This window comes from Anomaloglossus baeobatrachus, chromosome 7 (assembly GCF_048569485.1).
Source record: "Anomaloglossus baeobatrachus isolate aAnoBae1 chromosome 7, aAnoBae1.hap1, whole genome shotgun sequence".
NCBI lineage: Eukaryota > Metazoa > Chordata > Amphibia > Anura > Aromobatidae > Anomaloglossus > Anomaloglossus baeobatrachus.
Genome location: NC_134359.1, coordinates 69,487,649 through 69,500,479, shown reverse-complemented (window position 1 = coordinate 69,500,479; position 12,831 = coordinate 69,487,649). Strand labels below are relative to the sequence as shown.

Here is a 12,831-nt window from a genome sequence, read left to right as displayed (position 1 = left end):
TACAGCTGACTTGGCTTTGCCTTATGGGTATATGGTTCGTCTTGGTGTGTTTCTTCCTGGTGCCCCCCGGGTAGGGGGCTCGGGTAATGTGTCGGTGCAAGGAATAAGTGACATTTGCATTGGGTGATCTAGTGTGTGGCTTATTGGTGTCGGGGGGGGGGCCTCCTATTGGCGACTTGCGGTAGTTTCCAGCCAGGTAGTGCTGCTGGCGGGTGTTGCTCCATTTGTTGATTATGTGGACAGACTGTGGGGCCTGTTGTGGGTTTCGCGGGCTGCCACGCGGTGGTTCAGCCCCTCACGGCAGTACATTGCCGGGCGGTTCCTTTGGTCTTACGTATTGGTCGGGACCGGCAGGTATCACGGGTGCACAGTGGTGCGGCGCAGCTGCGGGTGAGGTATTTGAAGTAGTGTGTGAGTAGGTTGCAATTATGCCATTACCTCCCGCAATGTTGGGCTGGATGGCTGGGGTAGCCAGTGCGGTATGCACTGGCTCTTATGGTTTAAGAACGTGGTAATTGTCTGGGGCGGTGCCCCGTTTGGGGGGTTGTTTTGCGGCGCTTTAGGGCTGAATGGCGGGGAGGCACCAGACACTCGTGGGTGCAACGTTGACGGTTGGCCCTGGCTTATGGTGTCTGCAATTTCGGAGAAATATGGTGTTTGTGTTTCTCTGGATTACGGGTCGAGTGGGAGTTTCTGTTCTCTCATTTTGTGAGTTGTATTGAGTCTGCAGTTTGGCGGGGATGGGGTATGGTGTGCAGTTGGCCTTTGGTGAGAGGGTGGCAACGGTAGGGTTGTGCTTCCAGGTTCAAAGCACACGGAGATACCAATGATTAACTGTGCTTATGCGCCCCCCCCTTTTGCGGGGCTTTGAGCATTATGCGGTGGTCAGAAGGGTGTATGCTGACTTAATTAGGGAAATCATCTGGTGGTGGGAGTATGGTTACACAGTGGGATATAGTTAAGGTCTTTTCTTCAGGTCGGTGGTCGGCTTGACTGTCGTTGGTCCCGTGTTGTTGTGTCTTTGGGGTGGAATGGTTTTGGCTATTGGACTGGGTGGTAATTCCAGGATCGGTGTGATAATACACAGTTTACGGGAACAGCAGCGTTTTGGTACCGCACGTGGGTGGAGGAGACGTGGTCGCTGGGGGGGCATCCGGGGTGCTTGATCCGTGACATCGGGCTTGATTGCCCTGGGCCATTTCTTCCTGCCTGGGTGGCGTGCTCGTGTTGTTGTTCGCAGGGGCATGACTGTCTAGCGGTTCATTATTTGGTATGTCTTAGGATCTACCAGAGGTTGGAGAAACAGGGGAGGTTGTTTTGTTTCCAACTATAAAGGTTGGCTTTGCTTAATTACCAGCTGATATGTGATTTGGAGGCGCCTGCAGTGTAGCTGTCTCAACGAGGCCGAGCTTGCCCCCTTATTCCTTGGAGATGGGGGCGGCGGCTCGGGTGGCTCGTTGGGGACTGGTCGCGCAGGCGGTGCATAGGATCGGACAGCGGGGTTGGCTAGTTTCTGGTCTTGGGGCGGCTGCCCTTGTTGTACTGGTACACCAATAATGGTTGGCTTTGTTTCATTATCAGTGGATGTGTAAATTTCAGCGGCGCCTGCAGTGTAGCTGTCTCAACGAGGCCAAGCTTGCCCCCCCCTATTCCGTAGAGATGGGGGCGGCGGCTCTGGTGGCTCGTTGGGGACTGGTCGCGCAGGCGGTGCATAGGATCGGACGGCGTGGTTGGCTAGTTGCTGGTCTTGGGGCGGCTGCCCTTGTTGTACTGGTACACCAATAATGGTTGGCTTTGTTTGATTATCAGTGGATGTGTAAATTTCAGTGGCGCCTGCAGGGTAGCTGTCTCAACGAGGCCAAGCTTGCCCCCTATTCCGGGGAGATGGGGGCGGCGGCTCTGGTGGCTCGTTGGGGACTGGTCGCGCAGGCGGTACATAGGATCGGACGATGTGTTCGGCTAGTTGCAGGTCTTGGGTCGGCTGACCTTGTTGTATTGGTGGTTTAGTGCAGGTTGACATCGTAAAGTCTATTGGGAGGTCATTTTGCTTGATTGACATTGGTCCCGCAGTATTGGTTGCTCGACCCGAGGAGTCGGCTCGGGTCGGGTTTTGGTGGTGGGGCTCGCACGTACAAGGTGTCATACGTGCTCGCTGTGGCGGAAAGGAGGGGGGTATTTGAAGTCGGTGGATTGCACAAAGAGCGGGGGGGAACCCAGTGCAGGAGCGGGTTACCCCTGGTGTGCAATGGTATGGTTGGTGGGTCCCTGCTGTGCTCGGTCACAGCGGGACATGTTAACGTGGGACCCTGCTGTGCTGGGTCACAGCAGGGCATGTTAATGTGCTGGGTGTCCTCGAGCCGGTGTGGTGCGGCTGAGGGCACATGGTGGAGCAACACTCGGCTGGGTGTCCTCGAGTCGGTGTGGTGCGGCTGAGGGCACATGGTGGAGCTGGTGTTGCAATCATGGACAAAGGGACTCTTCACTTACCCCCCCTCCTTTGCTGGTGGTTATGCTTATGGAGTTATTTACTATATTTATGAATAAAATGTTATTGATTATTTTGGTGTTAATAAACGAGGCTGCTGTGGCCTTTACATCCAATGTCACGCAGTCTGTGTCTTATTTTAGTGGAAAAGTGGTGAAAGGTGGATAACTGGTTTGGGTCAGAACGGCAAGTTAGGGCCGTCAGTCAGACGTTCCTAAGTCAGGATATTTGTGCAATTCCGCTGCAGTTATCAGCTTCTTGCTTTAGCCAATTAGAAAGCACCACACCCTAATAAAGCTTCCAGCACAGCCACTTTAAAGCACCACTCCCTTCTAAAGCTTCCACCTCAGCCACATGGAAAGCACCACACCTTACTAAAGCTTGCAGGTCAGCCACTTGGAAAGCACCACACCTTACTGAAGCTTCCCGCTCAGCCAGTTTAAGGCACCACACCCTACTATAGTTTCCAGTTCAGTCACTTGGAAAGCACCACACCTTACTAAAGCTTCCAACTCACCCACTTGGAAAGCACCGCACCCTACTAAGGCTTCCCGATTACTTCTTTAAGCTGCAAGATATAGCTTGTACTTCCCTGGTTAGGTCTTTGCTTCTCCCGTTTAGTACTGGTGTTTTCCTGTTTTGACTTTGCCTTGTTTGTTGACGCTTCTCCTGCCTCATGATTTTGTACCTTGCTGCCCGATTGGTTTTGACCTGGCTATCTGACTGTCTAGCTTGTATCATTGAACAGAGCTGATTCGGTGGTCCTTGCCCAGGGACCCCTGTGGAAGTCTAGATTCCTGTATAGGGGGTTAAAGGGTGAAGGCCAACGCAACCCTCGGACTCTGGGAAATGGAGTAGCTTGAGCCAAACCTGTTCATGCTAGCTTGATGTAGTTTCAATACAGTCAGTGTTTTATCAACATGAGATTATCACTGCAGGACTAGGTGTCACATGCAAGCAAGTCCTGATATTCTGCTTTACCCTACTCCCAACCCTGATTGGTAGCTTTCTGTGAATCAGGGGTGTAGGGGGGTTATACAGCTCAGCATTCTGACCAGTGCTACATCTACAGCAGACAAAACAGCAATTTTAGCAAAACTGCACCAAGCAGCCAAGTATGTGATACATTGCTGGAATCAAACTCCCTGTCACTACATCATGCTGCTTTCAAATTTCATAGCAAAAACCTGCTGACAAATTCCATTTAAAAGGGAACCTGTAAGGACAATCTTACTAATGAAACAAATAGTATGGCCATTGATAGTATGATTTTCCAGTGATGAAATTAGCTAGAATATTATTTTTTTTTTCTATAAAAGTGAAACCGTGGATATGGAGTTCGGTATTCAATAAACAGAGTTCAATAAGCAGAATTCCAACATGATATAAATTTTATGAAAATAATCTGAAAGTGGTAAAAGGAAGACATTCGAGTGCAAATGGATTCACAGGACCCGGTCCATTGGCCTGGTCAGTAATCTGCTGGATAGAAGACCTGAGAACCTCATCCCACCACCAGCTCTTCTTTTGATCAGTCGCCGTGGCACAAAAATGCCGTAGCACCGGACCGGCAAATAAGAAGAAAAGCCGCGGATGCCTGGAGGTCGGAGGAGGTTGTCAGGGCTTCCGGCCGTTGCTGATGAACCAGGTTCTGTGAATTAGTCTTTGCCCCAACCATAGCAGAATCCTACAGATTCATTTTATAAAATATTAAGAAAAATGAATACTTTTAACATTCAAAGACAGGACATATCCCAGAGGACACAAGTCAATGCTTGTAAAGGTTAAGCTTGTAGTGCAATGCCCCTTTCACGTTACGTTCAGAAGCTCTCTTTCATGTGTGTCTACATCAATAGATTCAGTCCTTAGATGGGAAGCATCTCATCTTTTGGCGCGAACCGTAACAAAATCTGCAAAATTCATTAATAGAGTAACGTTTTTTTGTCTTCCCAATGCTGTGATCAAATAAAGTAAGGATCGCCACAATGGAAAAGCTGAAAGCTCGTGAGTCGTGAGCCCCAGGGCAAAGTCTTCAACAGGGTCCCGACTCCCGAACTATCGCTGCTCTTTCATAGTAATGGCTATCTCATAGGAGCCCAAAGGATCTTTTGGATTCCTCCAATTCCATGACCTGTGTGACTAAAAGCCCCGTTACACGCAACAATATCGCTAACGAGATATCGCTGGGGTCACGGAATTCGTGACGCACATCCGGCGTCGTTAGCGACGTCATTGCGTGTGACACTTACGAGCGACCGCTAACGATCCCAAGTGCCGCAAATATTTGTTGATTGTTAACACGTCGTTCCTTTCCCAAATATCATTGCTGGTGCTGGACGCAGGTTGTTTGTCGTTCCTGAGGCAGCACACATCACTACGTGTGACACCACAGGAACGACGAACAACAGTGTTCCTGCGTCCTCCGGCAACGACGAGGTGGGAGTGACGTTAATACAGCTGCTCTCTGCCCCTCCGCTTCTATTGGTGGCCCGCTGTGTGGTGATGCTGTGACGGCGCTCGAACCTCCCCCTGAGAAAAGAGTTTGTTCGCCGGCCACAGCGACGTCGTTAGTAAGGTATGTGCGTGTGACGGTTACTACTGATATTGTCAACCACGGGCAGCGATTTGCCCGTGACGCACGCACGACGGGGGCGGGTACTATCGCTAGCGATGTCGCAGCGAGTAAAGCGGCCTTTAAGCCTATATATTCACTATTGTTACACCTTTTGTAATCCATGTTTGCGTCATCCTGTTCAATGCACTTTCTGCACCTGCTCAGAGTAGTTCGGATCCTCCCTCTACTAGATGTCACAGGATTCTGCAGTCGGAGTATTTCTTTATACCCACAGCGGAGAGGGTGTTACAGTATTATATGATACTGGTGTAAATAGCTGGAGTAAGAGAAATCTACAGATCTGTGAAAAGGGGGCAAGTAAGATTTTGGGAATTGTAAGTTTGGACCTAATATTTATTTACTCACTTAAACAGCGCTAGTAATTCCATAGCGCTTTACAGTCATGATCATCACTGTCCCCATTGGGCTCACAATCTAAATTCTCTAACAGTATATCTTTGGCATGTGGGAGGAAAAAGTAGAACCTGGAGGAAAACCACGTAAACATGGGGAGAATTCTTTATCTGGGGGAGTTCATGCCCGGAGTGGCGCCAGTCGTATTCTCTGGCTAAGTTGCAGTAAGCGCCTGTCTCCTGGTTATAGTGACTGATCTTGGTACTCAATCCCGGACTGACCTCTGACTTGCCTCTGTCTACTCCCCTCTGACTTCTCCGCTCCCGTCTGGCTCCAGACCCAGGCTTTCTCCCCTGACTACTCTTCTACCTGCCCCTTGTTTTTAGGATTAAAGCCTGCTTTACACGTTACAATTAAGCATACGATATCGTATGCGATCGTAACCGCCCCCATCGTATGTGCGGCACGTTCAATTTGTTGACCGTGTCGCACAAACGATTATTTGCTGTCACACGTACTTACCTTCCATACGACCTCGATGTGGGCGGTGAACATCCACTTCCTGGAGTGGGAGGGACGTTCGGCGTCACATCGACGTCACGCAGCAGCTGGCCAATAGAAGCGGAGGGGCGGAGATGAGCGGGACGTAAACATCCCGCCCACCTTCTTCCATCTGCATTGCCGGCTGGAGCCGCAGGAAGCAGGTAAGATCTGTTCATCGCTCCTGGGGTGTCACATACTGCGATGTGTGCTACCTCGGGAACATTGAACAACCTCACGTTCAATTTTTAGCAATTGAACAACGTGCATGCGATGAACGTTTTAACGTTCAATTGCACGTAGCTGTCACACGCTACAATATAACTTACGATGCCGGATGTGCGTCACTTACGACGTGACCCCGCCGACACATCGTAAGATATATTGTAGCGTGGTAAAGCCCGCTTAAGACACATGGAATGAAAATCGGAGCGAGTGGAATGCGATAAAACATCACATTTCTCTCGGACCAATATTACTCTATGTGCCAGCACCCATGAGCAATTATGTTTCTCAGCCCCAATCGGACCGAGAAAACAATCGCAGCATACTGCGTGTGTAATGCGATCCTTGATTCTCTCGCACCCATTCAAGTCTTTGGAGCGAGAGAAAAATCGCACTGCACTCGCAGTACACCGGTGTACCACGAGTGCAGAGCGAGAATGGCAATAGCCGGCTACGGAATAGAGAGGGAGATAAATTCCTCCCTCCTCTCCTCAGAACCGGCCCATCCGCCGCAGCTGAGGTCCGATCACATGATCGGACCACAGTCGCAGTGACACTCGCATGACACTCGACTCTCACTGTGCTGCCAGCGTGAGCCAAGTGTCATGCGAGGATTGCAGTAGTCCCCCGTGTGGCCCCAGCCTAATACTTACTCTCCTGGTACCCGACCTCCGGCTTGTTTGACGACCTCTCTCCTGTCTGCTCCCTGTGTCTCTTCATGCCCTTTCAGTTCTGACCCTGGCCTACCTGACTTCCCTCAGTCTCCAGGTATTCCCAGTGCCACCTAGTGTACTGCCTGATTACTGCATCTCTCACTATAATGTTACTCTGTGAGAATAACATTATAGTGCTAACCACTGAGCCATCATGCTGAGCAATATAGGCAACTGATGGACCCCAGTGATGCAAAGCAACAGTGCTAACCACTGAGCCATTGTGCTGACCAATATAGGCAAATACTGGACCCCAGTGCTACAAAACAAGAGTGCTAACCACTGAGCCATCATGCTGATCAATATAGGCAACTGATGGACCCCAGTGATGCAAAGCAACAGTGCTAACCACTGAGCCATTGTACTGACCACTATAGGCAAATACTGGACCCCAGTGCTACAAAACAAGAGTGCTAACCACTGAGCCACTGTGCTGACCAATATAGGCAAATACTGGACCCCAGTGCTACAAAACAACAGTGCTAACCACTGAGCCAGTGTGCTGACCGCTATAGGCAAATACTGAACCCATGACATGTGTCTCAATTTTTAAGTATTTGCCTATATTTATCAGCACGGTGGCTCAGTGGTTAGCACTGTTGCTTTGCAATGCAACAGTGCTAACCACTGAGCCACCGTGCTGATAAATATAGGCAAATACTTAAAAATTGAGACACATGTCATCAATAAATAAAGTTTCTGATGAACTTATGCAACATTTCTTTTTTCCTTTCTTTTCCAGGCAAAACTGGCATTCCAGAAAGACATGATCAAGCCTTTAACACCAACCTTCTTGTCTTCACCGCTCGCGGCTGCTGTAACATCAACACTGTCTCTACCGCCACGGCCCCACAATTCTCTATTTCAGGGGTCCGGTTTAGCCCCTGCTTTTTTAAGACCAGCACATGCCTCCTTCCGAGCGACTACAGCCTCCATTCTCTTTGCACCGTATTAGTATAGCACACTGCCGGTAGCAGCCTAAAAATGGACAAAGAACTAGAAACTACAGACTCCTGTCGTCGCTTCTCTTAAAGGGCCATCTGAAAATCGGAGAATGCACAGGCTCAGCCATTCTTTGCCATTCTGAAAAAGCTCAGTAAACAATCACCGAAATACTTGCAGTTCGTGGCGTGAAACGCAAGCTCTTTCTCAGCTCACGTAGGATTGTTTATGAAAATTTGTGATTTTTTTTTTTTGTATCATCAGCGAATGCAGTTGTTTTTTTGTTTTTGTTTTTTTTGTTGTTTTTTTGTTTTTGTTTTTTGTTGTTTTTTTGTTTTGTTTTTTTTCCTGGCAGACTTGAAAATGGGGGGTCTTCCTAGTTATTTGATGTATATAAATGTTTGGAATCCAAATGTCCATCTTGGAGTGCGGAAACTATAGACAAAAAATAAAGTGCTTTATTGTGGATGACACCAAATCAGTGGCTAACATTAAAGTATTATTCTATGTGATCAACTTGTAAAGTTTACAGGGAACGTGTAGTATTGTTCTAGACCCAAATGTCGTTGTGTCTTGTATGGTTCTAGAATCTAAACGCTGTGGTACAAATGGAAGGCAACTCTGCTTTGATGCAATTTTATTTACCGGATTTTTCATGTTATAAGACGCACCAGATTATAAGACGCACCCCAAGTTTAGAGATAAAAAAGGTAAAAAAAAAAGGAGTTCGTCTTCTAGTCCGGTGTTTTCTTACAGGAGGGGGGCGAAAGTGGTGGTGGAGTGGAGTCACAGGAGGCAGGGGCGGTGCTAGTGGGGTCTGTGCTAACACCGGTGGGTCAGTGCTGTCAGCGGAAGCTGCGGTGGCTGTGTGGAGCAGGCCGATGCGGTGGGTGACCCAAATGCTCTGTCGGCGGTCTGGGCTTTAAAAAAATGGCGTCCAGAGCGGCACGTGCGCAGATAGAGCTCTCAGTGCGGTCATTTGAAGCCAAAGCATCTGGGACACCCACCGTACAGTCACTGCAGCTTCCGCAGCCCGCACAGCCAGCCGGTCGCCTGCACAGTGAGGCAGTCAGCAGGATACCCTAGAGAGAGGCAGCCGGTCCGCCTGCACAGACAGCGGGCTGCACAGGGAGCTGCCCACACACAGAGGCATCCGGCTGCCTCCACAGACAGCCGGCTGCACAGGGAGCTGCCCGCACACAAAGGCATCCGGCCGCCTGCACAGACAGCTGCACAGAGAGCCACCCGCACAGAGAGGCAACCGGCCACCCGCAAAGACAGCCCCCCGCACCAATTCTCCACCTTTCGGTAAGCTATATTCGGATTTTAAAACGCACCCCTCATTTTCCACCCAAATTTTTGGGAGGAAAAGTGTGTCTTATAATCCAAAAAATACGGTATTTTTTTTTTTTCATTCTTGTTCCAATTTTGATACATGATCCAACCTAGAAAAGCCATATTACATTATGCTGTCATCAAGAGAAATCATCTATGTTGCTTTAGTCCATGAATCAGCAAAGGTACTGGAAAAGTAGAGCAAATATATATTTATTATTATTATATATATATATATACCCAGAAAGTTAGATGACCACGCAGAACATTTCATCACTCTCATATGGAGGTCGTAAAAGTTCTGTGAAATTAATAAATGTTCTATTTTCTTTATTTTAATTAAAGCCACTTGAATTTTTTGTGGCTTTTTAATGCAATAATGTACAGAGTATAAGGTATTTATAGTCGAAAATCTGTACTTTTTTTTTCTTATTTCTAAACACTTATTGTAATACTGGCATTTTATTGAAGATGTGATAAAATAAAAGGGTAACGGTTGAAATGTTAAATCACAGCACATTGAACAATGGAGCACAAAAGAAAGCATTTTCAAGCACACTCATTTAGCATTTTGTTTTCTGCGGCCATTAATGGTTTCAATCTCTGTGTACTTTTTTTAATGTACCTTTTCAATAAAATATCAAAAGCATGAATTGCAGTGGGTTTTTTTTTCTCATTTTAGAGCAGATGTCATTTCTCATTGTATCCACAAGGTGGCAACACCAGATATTGCAACTTATGCGGTCAAAGTCTTGCCAAAAAAAAAAACGTTATTTTTGCTGTAAGAATCCAGTTTTTAGGTTCATTTAAAGGATAAGAATGATAGAATTTATGCAGGGGATAGATCCATGAAAACAAGGACTCAGTCTGGTAAAAATAACATAATTTTGGGACAAAGCTGCTTAAAAGAGGTTCCAATGCCCGTGTGAACATACTCTTAAGGCTATGTCAGGATCACCATCAGCAAATTCGGGACCTGGGCTCACTTCTGAGATATATATATATATATATCTGTATATGTATATGTATATATATATATAATATAAAGCTGAGTGTGTGTGTGTGTGTGTGTGTATGTCCGCTAAAGGAATCCACACCATCGCATTTGCAATCACGAAAGTTTGAAGAGATGCCTCACTTGACTCTGGGAAGTGGTCCTTCATCCACACATTGACCTAGTTGTGTGCCATTGCACATTGTCCTTTTCAGCTTTGACCACCTCCTGGTCATCTAATGGTTAGACGGAGACCTGGAGAGGCATAAAAGCCACAGTGTCTTGCACCCACTGTGAAATTTGGTGGAAGATCGGTGATGATCTGGGGATGCTTCAGCAAGGCTGGAATTGGGCAGATTAAAATTTGCGAAGGACGTATGAATCAAGCCGCATACAAGGTTATCCTGGAAAAACAGTTGCTTCCTTCTGCTCAGGCAATGCTCTCCAACTCTGAGGACTTGTTTTTCCAGCAGGACAATGCGCCATGCCACACAGCTAGGTCAATCAATGTGTGGATGAAGGACCACCACATCAAAACCCTATCATGGCCAGCCCAATCTCCAGACCTGAACCCCATTGAAAACTTCTGGAATGTAATCAAGAGGGAGATGGATAGTCACAAGCCATCAAACAAAGAAGGACTGCTTAAATATTTGCACCAGGAGTGGCATAAGGTCACCCAAAAGCAGAGTGACAGACTGGTGGAAAGCAGCCAAGACGCATGAAAGCTGGGGTTAACAATCATGGTTATTCCACAAAATATTGATTTCTGAATCTTCCTGAGGTAAAACATTAGTATTGTTGTTTCTAAATGATTATGAACTTGTTTTCTTTGTATTATTTGAGGTCTGAAAGCAATGCTATTTTTTGTTATTTTGACCATTTCTCATTTTCAGAAAATAAATTAAATAAAATAAATAAAATCTAATACTAAATAACAAATAAAATATTGTAACTGATAAGCTATCATAATACATTATGATAATAATAACTACAGCATACACTGCTAAAAAACAAGCCCTCATACAACTCTATGGACTGAAAAATAAAAAAGTCAAGACGAAAAAATCAGGGTCCATTGGAACTCTGTTGTCAAAGGGGCCATATAAACTGGAGCTGGCCCTAGGCTGTGTACAGATCTGTTTGGATTATCGCTCACACATCAGACCAAAATATTTTGTCCAGTAAAACTTCCAGGAAACTCAACAGACCCCATTATAGTCATAGTGGTTTATTGGGCACTGCTAGTGTCCATTGTGATGGATAGGGCACTACAAAATATTAGATGAGGGAGCAGAATAATGGCATTAATGGGAACCTGTCACATTCAGAACTATTATTTACCTGCACATATAAGGTTGATCTGCAGGTAAATATTGTTTATATCCTGTGTAGGTAACATACAGGAGCAGCTAAAGGGAGAAAAAAAGTTATATTCTCCTTCTAGCTGCACACTTTCAGCCATTGTGGCTGTTACACTGACCGCTCACTACACAGTGAGTGCAATGTACTAACTCTGCAACTCATTGCTTGACATCTTACTCTGCACACACAGGCTGCACACACATGCCTCAGAGCAGGCTGTCAATCATTATGCCGGGGAGTGATTATATGGCACTTTCTATGTGGTGAGCTGTGGCTAACACCTCCTTGCACTGTCCCATTGTCTATGAGCAAGCGGCTGCAGGGAGAATAGAACTTCATTTTCTCCCTGTAGCTGCTGTGTCAGTATTCAAATACAATTTTCCTCCAGGTTACCCTTATCTCTGCAGGTAAATAGCATTTCTGAAGGTGGCAGGTTCCCTTTAAAGGGAATCTTTCAACAGGGTTTTGCCACCTCATTTCTGAGCAGCAAAATGTAAAGACAGAGATCCTGATTCCAGTGATGTGTCACTTACTGAGCTGTTTGATGAAGTCATTGTTTTCTCTGCTGCAGATATAGCAGTTATACAGAGCTCATGAATATTGTGCACTACTTGCAGCACACCAAGTAGTTCTGTAATGATAATCTCCTGCTGATTAAACCGTAATTTTATTAAAACTACACTAAGCAGCTCAGTAAGTGACACATCGCTGGAATCAGGATCTCTCCCCCTATGTTATGCTGTTCTCAGATTAGATGGTAAAAACCTGGTGACAGATTCCCTTTAACAGAGGCATATTTGAAGATTATCAAATTCATGAGTAAATGACAGTTATAGGCACAATCTCTATGTGCTGACATCATGTATCCACTAGAGGCCGCTCTCTACCCCGGCCGTAGTTAATCATCTTCTGCACTACTTCACCATTATCCTTGTTTGAAGAATGAAAAATTCACATTGTTGAAAAGTGAACACCGTTAGTAAGTGTGGGAGATTATTTTTCTCAATTGTTCAGCCATTTTTCCTATAATATCACCTCTCCAAACTACACTCAAAAGCCAGAGGAGGTGCAGGGAGATTGCTGGGGGTCGTCACATTATAGAGGTGCTTTAGTTGGCCGGCCAGTGACATGTAGCACAAACAGATTGTTAAAAATGTTTTTTTTTCCCTGGTTGAAATACTAAATGTCTTTGCAAGGTCAAATTATACCAGTTTTTAAACACGGCGAACTGAGAAGTAACATCTGGAATTTCAGCATTACATAA

At 46.3% G+C, this 12,831-nt stretch overlaps 1 protein-coding gene across 3 annotated transcripts in view; it reads left to right on the top strand.

The window, feature by feature from the left end:
* ZNF385B (zinc finger protein 385B) overlaps positions 1 to 9,857 on the top strand; it is an 827,307-nt gene extending 817,450 nt beyond the window's left edge. For all 3 annotated transcript variants that reach the window (XM_075317404.1, XM_075317403.1, XM_075317405.1), the window contains one exon: positions 7,674 to 9,857. In XM_075317404.1, coding sequence (XP_075173519.1) covers positions 7,674 to 7,886 — 213 coding nt within the window. In that variant the 3' untranslated portion in view covers positions 7,887 to 9,857. The remainder of the gene's footprint in view (positions 1 to 7,673) is intronic.
* The last annotated feature ends 2,974 nt before the right edge of the window (positions 9,858 to 12,831 follow it).